This window comes from Mastigoproctus giganteus, chromosome 8 (genome assembly GCF_048544385.1).
Source record: "Mastigoproctus giganteus isolate SK-2022 chromosome 8, ASM4854438v1, whole genome shotgun sequence".
NCBI classification, from domain to species: Eukaryota; Metazoa; Arthropoda; class Arachnida; order Uropygi; family Thelyphonidae; genus Mastigoproctus; species Mastigoproctus giganteus.
The window spans coordinates 205,268,983-205,289,770 of record NC_143582.1 but is presented as its reverse complement, the minus strand read 5'-3'; the positions used below and the strand labels follow the sequence as shown (position 1 = coordinate 205,289,770).

The window sequence follows — 20,788 nt, the reverse complement described above, 5'->3', positions numbered from 1 at the left end:
CAATGACCTGCTGGCTAAAAGAAAATTTCCTACAATCTAATCTAAATTTATGGCCCCTAGTTCTGGAATTCTTTATAACAGTGAAATTATGTCTTGATTCATTTTGCCCTTTTTCCTTTTGCTGATCTTACCATTCGAGTTGCTCGTCTCTGGACCCTTCCAAGAAGCTCAATGTTTCGAGGCAACTCGAATGGTGAGATTGGCAGAAGGACGATCGTATAAGAAAAGACTCCGATTGTGTGGGCTACAGAGCTTGGCAACCAGGCACCTCAGAGGTGACCTGATTGAGGTTTATAAAGCTCTGACAGGGATTAGTAAAACAAATGAAGGTGGAATTCTCACTGTTATAAAGAATTCCAGAATTGGGGGCCATAAATTCAAATTACAGGGGTTTAGGTTTAGACTGTATGAAGTCTTGTAGCCATTGAGTTGTTGATTGCAGGAACAAGTTGCCCTTGCAAGTAGTTGAGACTGACAGTTTGAATAAATTCAAAGGCCAACTGGATAGTTACTTGTATGAGGAGGGAAGCATATAATTTGTATTTTCTTATCTACTTGAGTTTTTTTTTTTGCCAGTGCAGCAAAAGCCTGTGGCTTTATGCACCATATGGCAAATACCATTACTATTACAGGCACACCATAATTCTAATGTATCCTCCCTCTTTCTGCCATCAACCCAATTAATAGATGCCATGCAATGCCTTAAACTGTCATAGTCCCATTTTCTGAAATTAAAACCCATGCCTTTACCTTTAAATACTGTCACATCTTGCCAACGGTTCCTGTACTGTAAGCCCCGTGATGTTATCTGATTCGTGAATAATGAGGTCTAGAACATTTTTACCCCTAGTATTTTTTCTGACATGCTGGTATCAATAATCATCATTTAGTTCATTTAAAAATTTTGTTCCCCACTAAGTTTCCCTCTAACAAGTTCCCACATGAATAATAATGCTCTCTTTACCCCCTTAAAATCTGACAATCTGTTGCCGTACTTTGTACCTATTATTTATTTATTTATCTGTTATTATATTGCAATAAAGATTTATCTATTTATATAATAATAATAAAAAAAAAATTAATGTGAAGTAAAAATTAACTAACTCAAAATTTTATGTGAAGGTAATCACTCACCAGTATGAGTTCTTCTGTGTCTTTGTAGCTCATCCGAACGAGTGAATCTTTTCCCACAAAACAACCAATTGCAAACAAACGGTCTCTCGCCAGTGTGCCAACGTAAATGTGCACGCAAATGAGAAGTCTTACCATATACTTTATTACAACCAGGAACATGACAAATATGCTGTTTCTTTTTTGTTTCACTGTTCCTATAAAAGATTGGCAAGAAATGTAAGAAAAAAAACTATAACCAGAATTTAAATCTAAAATTAATTTTAAGCAAGGAAACTTCCAATATAAGATTTCAGAAAAGAAAATTGTGTTGAATACGTCATATTTAGCTTTATTAGTACAGGTCGAGCATCACTAATCGGGCCACCGGTAATCCGGTTCCACCGCTAATTCGGACATAATTTCCGCGAACGTAATTTCAAATTTCCTTGGTCGGTGCACCAACCTGCCGTTACTGTTTTGGTGGCGTTGGTTGCATCAGCTGTTGGCACGAACTTGTAAACACTGGCAAGCAATTCCCACTTGTTTTTCTGCATTTATTATTATAACCTGCTCACATTTAGCCCCAGTCACAGGGTAGTAACATATTTCTCTGTGACCCCAGCCATGGTTCCAATGGATAAAGGAAGTGCCTCTCGTGGTGTAAAACGCAAACACCGTACATTGTCCATAACAGATAAAGTTGAACTTCTGAAAAAACTCGACAGCAGGGTGTCTGTAAGAAGTTTAACTCTGCTTAATTGTAAATTTCAGAAATTTCTCTCAGTTCCTCTTATTTCAGTAATTTTTTTTAGCCATTCCTTTTAAGATTTTTTTTTTTTTTTTTACAACACTTGTACAAACTTGCGGCAAAACACAACACAATATGATGGATATATATATAGCACGCTGACGAACTATCTCTAACAATACTGACAAACTTATTGCAACATTTGAAAGTTTATTTTATTGCAATTAGTTTTATTGCAGCGCTTGCCGCACATGCAATAAACAAAACCCAAACGACCTTCATATGTATGCCGTAATGGTGTCACACGTATGTGGCCGACACGGCTTCTCAAGATTTAACCTACTGGGCCACATATATGGACATAAAAAAAAAAAAAAAAAAAAAAAATTACATAGCTTACTCTGGCAGTAAGCTACGTAATCTTGTAACAACTGAGAGTGAAGTGGAGGAAAAATTGTTGAAGATAAACATAAGAAAGGCACCTGGGGTGGATGGAATCTACTCAGTTATATTAAAGGAGGCAACAAAGGAAGTAAACAAACCCTTAGCCATAATTATGAAAGCTGTAGGTATGCTGCTGTAGGTGCCCTGCGGCACCTACAGCAGCATACTGGTTGCGTGGCCAACCGCCTCCCCCAGCTGCCAGCTAAGGACCAAAGAAGAAGAAGAAAGAATTATGAAAGCTTCCTTGGACTCAGGGGAGGTATTCATGGACTGGAAATGTGCAAATGTGACCCCAATTCACAAAGGAGGATCAAAGGGAGAGACAGGTAATTACAGACCTGTTAGCTTAACTTCTGTTCCAGGGAAATTAATGGAGGCACTGGTTAAAGAAGCATTGCAGGATCATCTAGACAAGACTTCAGTTATAGCTCAGACACAGCATGGGTTTGTTAAAGGGAAGTCTTGTCTGACCAATTTTATCCGATACTATGTGGTCACAAAGAAACTGGATGCCAAAAATAATTTTGATATCATATACTTGGATTTCAGGAAAGCTTTTGAAACTGTTGCACATGGAAGCCTGCTGTACAAATTGGAGAGTTATGGCATCAAGGGTAAGCTGCTACAATGGATAAAGGGATGGTTGAGTGGGAGACAACAGAGAGTGGTAATCAAGAGAGTGGACACTGCTCTTCGTGGAGAAATGTTATTAGTGGAATCCCCCAGAATTCAGTGTTGGGTCCATTGTTGTTTTCTGTATTCATTAATGATATTGATGATGGTATATCAGGCTTAATGTCCAAGTTTGCAGATGATACGAAGGTCGGCAGGGTTGTTAATGACACTAATGACAGTATGCTCCTGCAACAGGATCTAGAAAAGTTCAGCAGATGGGCTAAGAGGTGGCAACTGAAGTTTAACATTGACAGATGTAAAGTACTGCATATGGGAAGCAGTAACCCCCAGAGTAACATATCAACTGTGTGGTACTACATTGACAGTGGTAGAGTGAAAAGGACCTGGGAGTAATTGTGCAGGCAAATATGAAGTTTTCTGAGCAGTGCAGATGGTGTGCAAGAGTAGCTCATGGTGCCTTGTCAATGATATACAGGAATTTTTCCAGAAGGGATAAGGAAGTGATTATCCCCTCGTATAAGGCAATGGTCAGGCCACACCTTGAGTACTGTATACAGGTCTGGAGGCCTCATTTTAAGAAACGATGTAGAGCTGCTGGAACGAGTACAGAGAAGGGCAACAAGATTAGTGAATGGAACAAAGGGTTGCTCTTACAAAGAAAGGCTTAAGTTTTACAAATTACAGTGTCTGGAGACTAGACACCTGCAAGGTGATCTGATTGAGGCGTATAAAGCCTTGAATAGTTTGAGCATGCTCAATGCTGATGGGATTCTTCATCTTGCTCAGAGTAATCGCCTGAGAGGGCATAAAATCAAATTGAGAAAAGACAGTTGTAGGATAGATGTGCGGAAGTTTGCCTTTAGCCAGCGGGTGGCTGATTGCTGGAACAAACTTCTATGTTGTTGTTGAAGTTTATAGGTTAAACAGATTCAAGGCAAAACTGGACAAACATTTGGAGCGAGTGAATGGGTGAAATGAGGGGGGGGTGTTTTTTCCCCTTTTGGCTGATGCTATATAAGCTTGCTTTCTTGCATCATGTGACCTTGCTAATGCATCATTTATAATGTGAAAATTTTATCCTCATTTATTTCACTTTTGCCTCTTAGAGCCTTAAACAGCTCGATCAAGTCACCTCTAAGGTACTTAGTTTTCAAGCTGTGCAACCCACATATTCAAAATCTTTCTTCATAAGGACATCCTATTGCTGATCTCACCAGGCAAGTTACCTGTCTCTGGACCCTTTCAAGAAGCTTGATGTCTTTTTTAGATGTGGTTTCCATGCTTGAACACAGTATTCTAAGTGTGGTCTAACATTAGCCTTATATAATGGGATTATGACGTCCCTATCTCTATTAGCAAATGTTCGCTAAATCGTTGATAGGACATCATGGGTCATCCTTGCAACCTGCAATGCTCAGAGAACTTCATGTCTGACCGTATCGTAACTCCCAAGTTCCTTTCTTCCACTACTACCAACTCCATCAAATGTATAAGTTTTGGGTTACTGTTCCCCAGGTGTAAGGCCTTGCACTTTTCTTGATTAAAGCATAGCTGCCATTTTTCTCACCATCCCTGAAGTCTATCTAGGTCACTCTGAACAAGCTCTGCTTGGTGATCATTAACTACTCTACCAATCTTTGACAGGACCATGAGTGATCCTGTCAAAATAGCTAAACTGATTTGTTAAACATTATTTTCACTTTACAAAACCATGCTGCATATCCATCAGAATTCCATTTCTATCTAAATGATCCTGAATGCTGCCCTTGATCATTGCCTACATGATTTTCCTTACTACTGAAGTTAGATTGACCGGTTGGTAATTTCCCACTACCCTTGGAGATACATGGGTACTTTTCCAATCCAATGGAATCTCTCCTGAGTCCAGTGATGCTCTCATAATTAGCTTCAATGGTTCAATTCACTCACTTGCCGCCTCCCTTAAGATTGATATTGAAGCCTTACTCACCTGCAGGCCCGAAAGTTTTTTTCATTAAATAATCATTTGAAATTTCAATATCATTAATTATATATTTTTCAAATTCACTCCCATAATTTCTCATTGATGTGAAGGGTTTTTCTTCTGTAAATACCTATGCAAAGTAACTGTTGAGTTCACCTGCAACATCAGCTGGGGTATCTAATACTATTCCAAGTCCAATACATAAGGGTAATGGACGTGGGATAGTAATTAGATAAGATTATTTCTGTTACTATTTTTATAGAAAATAATTATATATTATTTACTAGCAAACATATACACAAAAAACATTTAATTTGCAGTGCTTGAAAAAAATCATTATACAGGCAGTGTAAACTCGTGGTTATTCGGGATGGATGAGGAATAAATATGCCCAGATAATCCATAAAATGAAAGAAAACAAATTTACATAAATTCTATATTCACATTTTATAAAAGTATAATAAAGCACAAAAAAATTCAACATAAAATTTAACAACAGACATTTCTTTGAAAAAGGAAAACAATGAAGTTTGTTTTCCCCTGGCTTTACTGTGAATAACACTACATAAATTAAAAAATGTATTATCTTGTCAGTGTGGGTGGCATCTCCTTATTATTCCATGTATTCAAACAGAACTCATTAAAACTGACACTTGGGCATCTTTTTCAAGTTTATTGAAGAGGAATTTTTGTTCAATAGAAAGAACCCTTTTCCGTTCTAATATGGACGTATACACAAACTCAAATTTAAAAAAAATAATAAAATAAAAATAATAATAATAATATATATAAAAAGAAAAAAAAAAAAAAAGAGAATGTTAATTCATTAATGAAAAGGAAGTTGGTACATTAATCTGGGATTACTGCTACCCATATGAAGTACCCTGCATTTGTAAATACTAAACTTCAATTGCCAATTCTCAACTGATCTGCCAAGCAAGCGAGTATATATGAGTAGTAATACCTACAAGATTAGGTATTATACCTACAATACTGCTCAAATTATTAAGGATGTGCCACCACAACTAATATCAGTATATGCATATATGCTTGATTTAAGTTTCAAGATTAATATACCCTTTAGGCAAAAAAAAAAAAAAAAAATCCATCCCTGAAATACTAACCTTCCTTCCCCATCTCTACAATTAGGACAAGTACATGCAACTCTTCTCAATCTTCGGCCAGCAGACAAGTCAGTATTAGCTGTTGAAGAATCAGAAGATGTTGGTGTTGAAGAAACATTCTGACCTTGAGGAGTAGATGCTTGAGAGTTGGTAACTGTTGGTGTAGCAGCAGTTGCTACTATTTGCCATTTAGGAGGATCACTGGGATCATGCTGCAATTGCTGAGCTGTAAAGAATTATGTAATTAATTAATAGCAAACTCAAATACTATAATTTAAAAATAAAAATTATATAATATCTAAGACATTCCTAAAGGGTTTATTAGTATCCCAAATACAATATACAAATGCTATTCATTAAGTAATGGGGTAAGAGAATTTATTAAATACATGTTTTATACAGGTATTTAATCATTTCTTCATCTGTCATATTTTCTTTGCCATTATTTGAAGACATTGGATATTATAACGTTGATAAGTTCTTCAGTTTCATCTCAGGTACTAGACAACTCAGATCTCAAAGAGATGAACCAATCAAGCCCACACAAGGCAGCTTAAATATCAATTTACTAGAAGTGCTATGACAAAATTGGCAATTCAAGTAAGTACATTATTACAAATAAAAGAATTAGGTATTTCACATATTGCTTTTCAGAGAAGATGTATGATATAAATCATTTGTTTGCTTGGGGAAGTAAATGTGTATAGCAAAACAAACCAATCAACACAGTATTAAGCATTTCCTATTAAACCTTTAACCCTGGCTGGTCAGTCAACTAGAAACGAATAGCATTATTTAACTGGATGTTGAATAAGAGAGAGTGAGTGAGTGAGTTATACAAGAAGCGTGATCTCACTGACACTGACTTTTAATGATGATGAAAAGTCAGTCATTGATAACCAACATGAACATTTCTTATTGCAGCGTTTCCCAAACTTTTTTTAATCATGGAACACTTTTCATCCAACAATATATTAACAGAACACACAAGTTTAGCAGGAGTCAAGGAACTGTGTGTAATATTTTATTACATATGATGCACTGTGCAACAGGAGCATCTATTTCCAACACATGTAAAGCCAAAATTCAAATAACTGTCGTCATACTTTTGTTTTGGTCTTTTATTAGTTGGGTTGGTTCCTGTTTTTTCACTTCGGATTTTTGGGCAACAAAAGGCTGCGACTGTTCATCCTCACTTTGAAGTGAGGATGAACAGTCGCAGTTCCTTTTTTTTAACCACAAATCCGTGATCATTTATTTTAATAATAATATTTCAAAATACTGATAATTATCAAAAAAAAAATTTAAACAAGGCAGTGAGTTTAGTTATGATATCGGTTCGCTTCACCCTCTCCTTCAACCCGTGTACTCTGGGCTAAATCGGATACGAATGGCATATTGGATCGCTACATTACTACTTTTTCATATATGTGCATTACCTGTACGCATACTTCTCTATGCAAAAGCCTGCCAAAATAGTGTTCCGCGGTCTATTTGATTATTAGTCTATGCCAGTATATTAATAACTGAAAAAATAAAAAAAAATAAATAAAAATAAAGTTAAAAATTATAATGATACAAAAGTGGTGTCCGCTACAAATATGCAAAATTTATTTATTTATTATTTTTGACACAGATTTCCTGAAAATTACAATCTACAGAAATTCAATTGTAATGTCAACAAGTATCATCTTTCATCTTCTTTTAATTATTAATTACAATTTTTCATGGAACACTAGTGTTCCACAGAACACAATTGGAAATGCTGTCTTATTGGATGGCCATGCTCATGCATAGAATGCATGCATGTTACTGGTCTCACTCAAACCCTGTATAGATATTCCAATTGAATGAGCTATGCCAATTAGTGTACATGCAAGTAAACATGCACCTGTTCTTATGTTACTCTAACAGCCCTATATATGCTTGTTCCATGGACTCCCAGCAAGCCTTGAAATCCCAAACACTTTGCTTTCAATGTTGCTGCAATGCAAGAATTACTTTCACCTCTACCTGCAACTGTAGCTAATATATTAGTCTGTGTATTCCCACAAGCTAAGAGTTTCCCAACTCTACCCAAACACTTCATTGCTTTTTAAAATGCACTTCTTTATTCCATCTTATGCAGCATACAATATCCAAAAAATTAATTATTTCAATGGCTTAATCAACTAATTTTTTAATTTTTTACTTGTTAATTTAATTATAAATTGAGAATATTCATTAAGTATTGAGAGTATTCTCTAAGAATATTCTGAAGCGAGAATATTCTCACAAGCATTTTCATTTTAATCTGCAGTTTTTAAAAAAGAGAGCTGCCACTCAAGTTGTAAGCACATCCCATTAAGAACTCTTGTGTTTTCAGTCCTGATGGATTATTTTTTAGTCTAGTAATACATGAGTTGCTTATTGCAGGTAACAAACACATGAATTTAATAGGAAAAGCTGAAGTTGTGTTTCAACAAATCAATCAGGGCAGTCCCTGATTGATTTGTTGAAATACACCTTTTTCTGTCTTTTTCAGGTAAAATGAATCAAATATGTATATAGAAAATTTTCATAGTGTTTAAAAGTCTCCCATCCCTACTTCTACAGGGATGGGATACATTTAAATAGAAAGGGGGACAGAAGGTGCAAGGTGGGTTAGAAAACTGCTACCTTGGGGGGGGGGATACACGGACTAATAGATTAACAGTAGCTGATGGCAGAGGTGAAAGTGATTCTTGCACTGCTTCTACAGAAATGAGCAGCAGCCTGGAAAAAGGTGCAAGGGATTTCAGAGACTGCTGGGTGTCACCACGAAACAAGTAACTACATGGGCTGTGTTAGGATAGCTAAGAACAGGAACAGTGCATGTACACCAATGCTAGGAGTTTGGTAAATAAATTCGATGAATTTGAGATGTTGGTCAAAACATCAAAGACAGATATTGTTGGAATATCAGAGATGTGGTCTCACACAGATATCAGGAATGCAGAATTGCAATTTGGGGAGTACAATGTGTACAGGAAGGGGGCATGGGTTATGATATTAGTTAAGAAAGACAAAATCTAAAGAAATGCAGCCAGTTGACAGTACAGTATCAAGTCAGTCTGGGGTGACATAAGCACTGGGAAAGCAAAATTGAGAGAAGGCTTGTGCTTGTGTTATAGGTTTAATGACTCTGATGAGTATAATGAACAACTGTACAGAGAAATAGAGTGGGCCAGTAAATCAGATTGTTGTATAATGGGGGATTTTAATTTCCCAGATATTGACTGGCACTTGTGTGTTGGTCACTCACAAACTAGCAAGGCTTTTTGGATGATTGTTTTCTACAGCAGCATGTTCGGGAGGCAACTAGAGGGAGTAATACTCTTGATTTGATTATCAGCAGTGATTCTTCATGCATTAAGAATCTCCAGATAAAGGAACCACTAGGCGGCAGTGATCACTGTGTGCTGATGTGGGATTTACTCACAAAGAGGTGACTACCATCAGGGGTAAAGAGAACGGTTTTTGCTTTCGTAAAGGTGACTACAGTGGTCTGGGAAAGTTTTTAAATTCTATACAGTGGGACCAACTGATGATGTTACCAACAGCAAATTCTAAATGGGAAGCATTCAAAAAATTAATCTTGGAAGCTACTAGGCTTTTCATACCAACTAAGAAATACTGTTCAAGGTTTGGGCCTAAATGAATGTCAAATGAACTAATGAGATACGACAGAGAATAAAAATGCATGGTATACATATAAATTAACAGGTGACAGTGAAGCCTATGGTAGATATAAGCTGGTCTGTAATCAAGTCACAAAGGAGGTAAAGCAGATTATGAGAAATCTTTGGCAAAGGATACGAAGAAAAACAGCAAAGAGTTTTTTACTTATGTCAACTCTAGAAGGAAGGGGATGAATCAGATTGGTCCACTTAATGTCGATGGTTCAACTGTTGACGATCCTGCTCAGGTAGCTCACAATCTCAATGAGTATTTTGCATCTATTTTGACATATGAGGAGTTATTCAGGGAGGGGAATGCCAGAGGTGTATTAAACTTTAACAGTGAGTTAAATGATTTTGTAACAACTCAGAGCAAAGTAGAGGGAAAATTGTTGAAGATAAACATAAGGAAGATACCTGGGGTGGATGGGATCTATCCAGTTATATTAAATGAGGCAACAAAGGAAGAAATCAAACACTTAGGCATAATTATGAGAGCTTCCTTGAACTCAGGGGAGTTTCCCATGGACTGGTAATGTGCAAATGGGACCCTGATTGATAAAAGAGGATCAAAGGGTGACATGTAATTACAGACCTGTTAGTTTAACATCTGTTTCAGGGAAATTGATGGAGGCAATGGTTAAAGAAGCACTGCAGGATCATCTAAACAAGATTTCAGTTATAGCTCAGACACAGCATGGGTTTGTTAAGGGGAAGTCTTGCCTGACCAATTTGATTGGATACTACAATGTGGTCACAAAGGAACTGGATGCAAAGAATAATTTTGATATCATATACTTGGATCTTAGGAAGGCTTTTGATACTGCTGCACATGGAAGACTGCTGGACAAATTGGAGCAATGTGGCATTGGAGGCAAATTGCTGCTAGGGATAAAGGGATGGTGGAGTGGAAGAAGACAAAGTGGTAATCAATGGACACTGCTCTTCATGGAGTAATGTTATTAGTGGAGTTCCCAGGGTTCAGTGTTGGGTCCATTGTTGTTTTCTGTATTTATTAATGATAATTGATGATGGTATATCAGGCTTAATGTCTAAGTCTGCAGATGATACGAAGGTTGGCAGGGTTGTTAATGAAACTAATGACAGTATGCTACTGCAACACAACAGGATCTAGAAAAGTTGAGCAGATGGGCTGAGAGATGGCAACTGAAGATTAACATTGACAAATGTAAAGTACTGCATATGGGAAGCAGTAACCCCAGAGTAACATATCAACTGTGTGGTACTACACTGAGGGTGGTAGAGAATGAAAAGGTCCTGGGGGTAATTGTGCAGTCAGATATGAAGTTTTCTGAGCAGTGCAGACAGTCTGCAAGAGTAGTTCATGGTGTCGTGCCAATGATATAAGGAATTTTTCTAGCAGGGAAAAGGTGATTATCCCCTTGTATAAAGCAATGGTTAGGCCACATCTCGAATACTATATACAGGTCCGGAGGCCTCATTTTAGGAAGGATATAGAGCTGCTGGAACAAGTACAGAGAAGGGCAACAAGATTAGTTAATGGAACAAAGGGTTGCTCTTACGAAGAAAGAGCTTAAGTTTTTCAAATTACATTGTCTGGAGACAATGTAATGTGGACTCCTGCAAGGTGATCTGACTGAAGCGTATAAGGCCTTGAATGGTTTGGGCATGCTCAATGATGGGATTCTTCCTCTTTCCCAGATTAATTGCCTGAGGGGACATAAATTCAAAGTGTGGAAGACAGTTGTAGAATAGATTTGCGGAAGTTTGCCTTTAGCCAGTGGGTGGTTGATTGCTGGAACAAACTTCCATCTGTTGTTGTAGAAGTTGAAAGCTTAAATAAATTCAAGGCAGAACTAGACAGATTTGAAGTGAATGGATGGGTGAAATGAAATGGGTAGGGTTTGTTTTTTTTTTGGCTGATGTTGTATAAGCTTGCTTTCTTGCATCATATTCCCTCTGCTAATGCTAATGTAGAACATTCTCTTGGCACTTTAATTTGCAGTGAGTGCCCCCATCACTGAGGATTTTAAAAATTTGATTACGAACACAAAAGTTACTGAGACAGGTATGGTGTTTTCCAACTTTTTAGGGAAGTGTTTTTTTTTTTTTTTTTCACAAAGAATTGCTCATTTCTTATTTGTTTATATATAGTTTATTGCTCACGGAACTTGTATGACAGGGAAGAAGAAAAAAATTATTTTCTTATGTCACTAAAAACAAGTGGGGATGGGAATCTAACTGCAAAAATAACTAATAAAAATCAATAAAATTAACTTTACCTACAATTTGGGCTCCACCTATAGTTTGAACTGTCTGAATGGGACTTAGTTGAGGCATCTGCTGTGCCTGATTCTGTGGAACAGCATTTGCAGCAATAACATTCGTTGCTAAACTAAGACCTTGGAGAGTTGTTGCACCAGCTAACAGCTGCTGTGCTTGGGCCCCACCTTGAACTTGAACTCCCTGGATGCCAGCTACTGTTGGTAAGCCTTGTACTTGTATAACATTGGGTGGTCTTAAACCTGCTAAACCAGACACACTGATTGCTGATGTTGGCCACCATGTAGCTGTATTTCCTTGAGTAATAATTTGTCCAACCTGACCTTGAACAACCTGGCCAGTGGGTAACTGAAGATTAGTGACACTAACTGCATGTCCAACATTAGGATTGCCAGCAGAAGTTGCATTAGCATTGTGTGGTGATGAGGTAGCACTACCTTCTGAAGAAGAAACCGGTGCAGTGGCCATAACTGGTGTAACAGCAGTTGTTGTCCACGTGGTACTGGTTGCAGCAGTGGGTGCATGAGAAACATTTTGTGCAACTTGAACAGGAGTAGCAACTTGTACCTGCTGTACTTGACCTTGACCATTTATTTGGCCAGATAGCTATATAAATGGGGGAAAAAAAATAAATAAACACAAATGATTACGATACTATACATATATGGATGTAAAAAAAATTTGTAATCTTCATTTAACCAATGAAAAACATATCAGAAACTTTGGGATTCTGAAATTAACCACCTGTTCTTCCTTTTCAACACTTTTGGATAAAAATCTAATGAGATCTTAATAGACAAACACCTCTTTTTTTTTTCTTTAGGTATATAGTCATATACAAAAAAATATGTCAGAATAATGTTGAATATCTATATTGAAATGTTACTCGCTTTGAAAAATCTGGTTGATAGTGCCATCACATTTCCTAACTGCCAACCACTAATTTTCTGAAAGCTGGAGATTTTAAAATTCGGACTTGGAAACTACATTTTTTTAAATTTTTTTTATTGTTAGCACGACCACGTTCGTAACTGCAGCAGCATTTTTAAATAATTTTGTAATGTGCATGGCCATAATGAGTGATTTTCATATACAGTATAACCCGGATAAGATGTTTTCCCCTGTACTAGGTTTGGTTTCTTAAGTTCCAATTTCAAATCTATATATATTGTAATGTATTATTTTCCCGCCTAATAAACTACCCGGGTAAAAAGTTTTCCTGCATAAAAAGTTCGTGATAAAGAATACACAGTGTATTATTATAATGACGTTTTCCCACCTAATACGTTTTTTAAATATACAAATTACTTATTTTTAATATTAAAAAATATGAAACAATATGAACATTTTGGTAATCAAATAAGTTATGCATAGCATCATTTTAGTTCGTAGTAAATCACCAACCGAAGTACGTGAAATGGCATCGTTTTTGATACACATGCATCTCATATTGTAAATGCCTTCACGAGTTGCCCTGATATTGCATTAACTCTAATAACCAACGCTTTGGAATGGAGAAGACTAATAAATGTTACTTATTCTCGCCAATGGATACCACCACCCACAGCTAATGGTATCCACTAGCGAAGTGTTGCCTATTCGAGAATCCACTGTTGAAGCATTGCTTATTCAAAGTTCAGTATCAGGGCAACTCAATGTGAAGGCATTCACAATATGAGATATCACAAAAACTATGCCATTTCACCTACTTTGGTGATTTATTATTATTATTATTAGCCATATGGTACAAGGAAGCCTGAGGCTTATGCTGCACCAGCCAAAAAAAAAATTTTCTGAATTACCTTGAGAGAGAGAGAGAGAGAGAGAGAGAGAGAGAGAGAGAGAGAGAGAGAGAGAGAGAGAGAGAGAGAGAGAGAGAGAGAGAGAGAGAGAGAGAGAGAGAGAGAGAAAATCACCAAGAAAAAGAAGAATGATGATATCCGGCTCAGGACCCTGGGTGTGCCAAGCCCATACTCACCAGATATGAGCCCCTGGGGTAATTACTATGAACTAAAATGATGCTTGGCACTAACTTATTCGATTAGTGAGTTTCCATAGTCTGAGGCTTTCAGCACTAAGTCCATTTTAGTACAAACATTTTGATATAATAGAAGTGACATATTGCAATTGTTTTCATCAATATCCATAATTGGATAGTGTCAAGAAGCACATGCCGTTAAGTTCTGATGTTTAACTTTCCAGTTCTGAACAGCTGTCAACTGTTCTGAATTACTTCGTGGATTGTTGCTCTCTTATTGTAATTGTGACCTTTTCAGATATGTTGGAACTCCAAAGGAGCTCATCCTTCCAATTTGGTAATGAGTATTTGGTAAGGAGTTTAATGAACAGAATGTTAGGCAATTAGAAATCCTCAGTTTAAAAATGTTTCCCACAGGCAGAGTGAAATATTTATAAATTCTGAAATAGTACTTAAAAATGATCTTTAAACTTATGTATGCATATCATTTCATTTTTATTTGTGTAGTTAATATTTCATAACCTTATGTCATTTTCCCTTCTAAGAAGTTTTCCTAAGTAAGAAGTTCCAAACCTCCAGTCCCCTGAACAACTTGTTATCCGGGTTCTACTGTATTTATAATGTGGCCATATATCAAGTAATATCTCACTGATGTTTTTTCTCCCTGGTTAAAAATTTTATGCTAACTCGCAATTATCATACTCAGTCTGAACACTTAAATTATTAAAAAAAAAAAATCTTAAAAAACATTCATAAATATAAATTGTCGTACTGCCAATTTTGCATATGCAGTATTTATGCATTTTATAATTTGGCCACATATAAATGCTTCACATTAATTTTGCTTTCTTGATCAACAGCACTACACACATTATAAAATTAAAATATCATTTGCATATTAAAAACAGTAATTTTTTTTTTAATCTGTGATTATGTGGGTGACTGTCACACACCAAGATTTAACTTAAGCCTATAACATGGCTATGTATCATTACTTCTCCTGGAATTTTTTTTCTTGTTCTAGAACACTAAGCAATTATATTCATAACTTTAACAGTTTAGTTTTTAAAAAAAGTAAATAAACTGTTTATAACATCTTCAATTTATATTTTAATTTAGTAGTTCATAAACCATCAATAGAAATGTAAAATTTTTCTTTTCCTGACTAATACTATTATATGCATTATAAAAGTAAAATATCAATCCTAAAATAAATTTATGTATTTTGTTTTTAAGTTTTAGCATAAGTAGGCCATTTTATTTATCACAAAACGCCATTTTCAGAAAATTATAACATGGCCGTGAATAGAAATTTTTTCACTGAACGTTATTTCTCTAGTTAGTACAACTATAGCAAAACGACAGTTTTACAGACTAATAGGAGAAGGGAATGTCTGCTATTGCTGCACGTCCATTAAATCTGGAGTTTTTTTGAGACCATTTTTTCCACACACATAATTGACAACTTAAACAGTTACTCTGTACAATCAGTTCTGCTATAACGCGGTACATGTGTTCCTAAAAATCTCCGCATTATGGTATTTAGCACATTAAAAACAACAGGGCTTATGGGAAAAAAAAGTTAGAAAGCCAATAAATTTTTTTAACACAGATTTAAACATCTTCAATTTCTAAAAAAGAAATAAATATTACAGTAAATATGGCACTGTAATATATACATACTAATTGTTATTTCTGTTCACTGACATTTTTTTTTATTGTAAAATTTAAAACAGTAAAAAAGATAAGCAATTAATAACGACGAACATGGCACGCACAAATTTCACAAGTGAGATACAGAGTAACAACTTTACGAAACTTAAATAGGAATGAAGAGAAGATTCTGAAAATTTATTTATGTCTTTTTGAAGATTTTTGCAAGGGGAAACACATTTCACCATAATAACGTAAAAACCCATGGAATTCCAGTTATAGGTATTATTGCAAATGCAAAAAAACCGAGTTTACTACCCGTTTTATAATTAGATTGCACTAGCAGAAAAGCCCAATAATAAACCGGGAACTGCAAATTGTTTTTATTTTTTTATGGTAGTGACCTCCAGAAATGCACTCCTCTGCTCCTGCTATCCCACCTCATGAAATTTCCGTTCTAACAGAAAAATGAGAGTTCCTGAAAACGTGAGTCAGTCTAACAATATCACCTGTTATCTTGTGAATACAGCGAATGACAAGTGTCTCTCCAATCAATACAACTACAGTAAATGGGAAATATAGCTCTCCCACACGACATTTTTAAAGCTTTGTAAACTTGTATGAATTGCTGCACAGGTCGCAACGTTCAGCTTGGTGCTGGGTTTTGTGTCCATCTGGTATTACTCGCAGACAAAATCGTGCATGAGCAAACACAAAAACTGGGTTATACTCACATTGTTCCCTAATATATCAGTCACATTGGAGCAAATTTGCGTTATAGCAGAACTAACTGTATATGTATATAATTATAAATAGTGAAATAAAGTTAAACAATAAAAAAATAAAAAAAAGTTTTTATTTACCATGACTTTATTATGAAGCACATTGCAGAAGATAATTTCTGATCACACAGTAGCACCTACAAAAATTGTATTCAGGGCCAGAACTAAGACGAAGTAGAAATACTGGTGATCTTCACAGTATGGAATGACATTTTCAATGCATTCAGCTAATTTCTTACTAGCTCAACTCACTTCAGTACTATGTACACCTATGCCAGTTAAGCACTGTTATACAAACCACTTATAAACAAACTGCATCTTCAAGATTTCACGTGCTCCCTATAACCAACTGTTGAAACAGTAAAACATCCCTTGAGTACAACCAAGATTGTTTCTAGTCCTCAAACTTCAGCAAATAGACTGCAAAAAACTTGACATATACTTTGCAAATAGAGATATTCACAGTTAAAGTGTTATCTATGGTTTACAGATTTTATTTTCAACAAAAGAAATGTTTGTTTCTCACAGTGCCAACTGTCATGTACACAGCTGCTAACTTTTTGACTTTCAAAAAGATGGAAATCAAGCAATGTAAGCAGAAGGAAAAGGTTTTTCAGAAAAATCAGGTTTTTGTCAAGTCCAACACTGCACTGAAAATTAAATTTCACTGACAAAAACACATTTTATATGCTTTACTAGTCAGAACTGACTAGTAAAGCATATTTTCAAACATTAACTTATCTATGATTTTTTTGCCTATAGATTTCTGATTGGATTGTCCATTAGACATCACCTGGTTATGACTGCTTTGGGAAAGATATTGTTGCAGTACTCAGTACTGCTTCAGAAACACTGAGTCCAAGTTTTGTTTATAAAATGGCACTGCTATTCAGACTTGGCTGTCAAAAGCATTCCCAAAGTTTCACCACAAAGAAAAGATCTGAATTTTTTTTCTTTTTCCCCCACTTGGTTAAATAATCTCTGATACTCAACATTATCAGAAGAGATTATCAAAATACCAAAAACGACTTGGAATAATTTGTTATTTTTGTTCTTTTTCATATTAGTGTCCAGTAAGTTCTCACATAAAGAGACAACTAATGCAGCAAAACATCTATTGCTTCATCCATTTATTTATCTTTAATGACACCATTAAATACTGGAAACTTGTCCACAAAAAACTTTCACATTTCAAATGATGCATTGCAAAATGCAAAAATAAACTCAAGCAGTTGCCCTTGACATTTCTAAGGCTTTTGATCATGTCTGGCATGAAGATCTAAATAAGCTCCCATGTTATGGCCTGCTGAATGCTTTTTACAATCCAGTTTTCTCTGTGAATGATCACTGTGGGTGACTGTAGATTGCACTCTGTCTTCTAACTTCTCCACTATTGTTGGTGAGCTCCAAAGTTCAGTTCTTTCTCCTGACTCCTTTTCTTTTAACATATGTATTAATAACCTTCTTCCATTAACTCAGAATCCTATCTATAGTTTTGCTAATGACAGCACACTCATTTCATCTTCCAGTTTCAGAAACCCTGTGCACAAAGAGCCTCAGCTTCTCAAATATCCATTGCCAATTCTTTAAATGCTGATCTTCAATAATTAATTCTTCAGTAATTCTTCAATGGGGGGGGGGGGAAACTTAGTTAAGTTCAATCCCTCTAAAACTCATCCTACCTTATTCTAAAAAAAAAAAAAAAACCTACTGTTCCTATGCTCATCTTTGATGGCAATCAGATTTCTAGCAAGACAAGATCACTTATCTCTGTTAGAAATTATTCTAACTTATCTCTCCTGAGATTAGAATTTCTGGTCACATCAGAAATATTGCTACCTCTGCATAAAAAAAAAAGGGGGGGGGGTGCTATTTTCACTCTTGGCATTGCTTTTCTTCTAAGCAACTACTCACTCTGTACGAATCTCAGATCTGCACTACTGTGAAATAATGCTTGCCTTGTTTATATAATGCCGTCACAGGCATTATATACAGACACCTCACAACTTTAGTTGCTTTATGCAAAACTAAACACTTAACTACCATCCTCCATGCAAAGTGTCTTGTAGTGTACTATCCCCTAGTTAGGAACCTCAAGGACTACCACCACCACAGGCCCTGGTGAAAATGCCTCACTGGGCCAGCATGCTTTTCCATATAGGGGACTCGGGCTCCAAATCAAACCCCCTGCACAATCTCAGGGAATCTTCTCCACCTATCCTAAATCCATCCATATTACTATTCTACCACTAACTTCTCTCAATAAAAACTACAGTGTGTATTGCAAACTGAACATCAAAAGATGCACATTACCCAGTCAGCATTCATTAATGGCCACTACTTTTGGTCTCTGGAATACCCCTTCCCCATGTGCATTTCCTAAAAAATGCAATTTACAGAAGTGAAAGTAAAGTGAGAACAAGGTTCTCTTATTATCAATCTTTAACCTGTCCATGGCATTTTTTAAAATATTACCTCCTAAAAAGGTGGAATATGCATTAAAAAAATGAAGGTGAATAGTATGCTTCATCAAAAATATAAAATATCAAGAACAGTATTGTGATCACTAAATTCACCATTTACAGCATGGGCATGTAAGAAGTTTGAATTTTCTGTTTTGCTTAGCCATACACCGAATTCACCCAAAGAATTCCTCAAATCATAGTGATCACGAAATTGTCACAGCCACCAATTGTCTTCCACCAAATTATAACAAAGCAAATTGTCGCATATACTGAGCTGTCCAATGAATTTATGTGATCCCTGTTCTTCTGGACTGGAATTGGTAATTCCCCCACTCTCTTCCAAAACATTCCAACAGTCAGCATCCATTCAACGTCCAGCTCCAAACTTTTCTTCATTTTCCCTTCTACTTTTGGTTTATGGAATAACCTTCTTTCCCATGTACAGGGCGAGACGGGAAAACAGCCAATTTTAAAAACTTGCCAAGTTAATAAAAAAATTCTATTTCCCAAATTACCATATGCTATCTTAAAGTAAATAGCATACCATTTACTTTTTTAAGATGATATCCTTGAGGTGACCTGCATCTCTGTGCAGGCACTATTGTAATCTTCCATGAATGTTTCCCATGATGTGGCACAGTATCTCCAGAGGAATTTCGGTAATTTCACAAGCTCGCTCTCTCTCTCTCTCTCTCTCTCTCTCAGCTCTTCAATGTTGTGTCGGCAATGAGAGTACACCTTGCTTTTTAAATGTCTCATTACAAAAATCCACAGATGTCAATAAAGTCCTTATCATGGTCCACAAGGGTTAGCATTTCTTGGCAAAAAATTTTTACAGGTAAGGAGATAGCAAGATTTTAATTCTTGCAATACATGTACTTTGTTAGGATAGAAATTTAAGTCCAGGTACAAATATTCACCATACACTCCTGTTGGATAAGTTCAACAGCAATGAATGCCAATGTGCAGATTGCTTTAGATTCTGTATGACACAGCCGCAATGTTTTCTAGTGATCCCTGGAGGCTTCTTTTTGAAAGCAGAATCAGTTTCTTCAAATTTATGTACTTGTGTTTAATGACATAAGCATATGATACAGGATCTGTATATTTAAGCTTAAATGTGAATGCAAAATAAGCACTGAGTGGTATTGTAACTGTCTTTTTTTAAAAAATGCCTTTACAGTGAATGCACATTGTGCACCATACCACATGGTTACTAAATGGCATGCATGATGTGGATAAGAGTATGTAGGGTGATACAATCCTCCCACAACACCAGGTATCCAAAAAACTGGTTTCTAAAACAGTCTATTTTCCAGCCCAACCCTGTATTTTCCTAAAACAACAATCTTCAGAAATGCAAGTCTAATATCAACAAGTATCTTCTGTCTTCTCAGCCTTCCTCATACATGGTATTAAGCACTACAGGTTCTAATGGCTTTCATGCGATTACTGAATGGTACAGATCTTTTACAACCATGCAAAACTATCAGGCCACCAACTCTTCAACCTCCCTCCCCAGTAAAAAAAAAAAAAAAGTCTTGTCATAAAAAAATTAACATTTGTGATTCCTAGGTTAAAGACCCTTCAAGAACTCTGCAGAAGTTCTTGAAGAACACTTTAAATGGGTGAGAAATTGGCAGAATATTAGATCTATATAAACTTAACTTCTCTCACTCATTTTAAGCTAATCTGGCAGTGGTTCATGCCCCAAAAATTAGCAAACAAGGTCATGTACCAAATTTCGGCTGCATGACCCTACCTGCTATGACAGCTGTCCAAAAAAAATTTTTTTTCTGGAAAAAGTTCTGCTTGCAGTATACCAATGCTTGAAGTTTTGTAAATGGATTACATTAATTATTATACGTAATGCTTTATTTTTTGATTAAAATTTAAGATCTTGTTTTTTTACGTAATTT

The 20,788-nt window shown here is 35.9% G+C and overlaps 1 protein-coding gene across 3 annotated transcripts in view; it reads right to left on the bottom strand.

Annotated features, from left to right (window-relative positions):
• LOC150082217 (uncharacterized) overlaps nt 1–20,788 on the bottom strand; it is a 79,357-nt gene that overhangs the window by 8,084 nt on the left and 50,485 nt on the right. For all 3 annotated transcript variants that reach the window (XM_090380057.1, XM_090380054.1, XM_090380056.1), the window contains exons 3-5: nt 11,991–12,597; nt 6,029–6,254; nt 1,135–1,328 (exon numbers count right to left, since the gene is read on the bottom strand). In XM_090380057.1, coding sequence (XP_090236183.1) covers nt 1,135–1,328; nt 6,029–6,254; nt 11,991–12,597 — 1,027 coding nt within the window. The remainder of the gene's footprint in view (nt 1–1,134; nt 1,329–6,028; nt 6,255–11,990; nt 12,598–20,788) is intronic.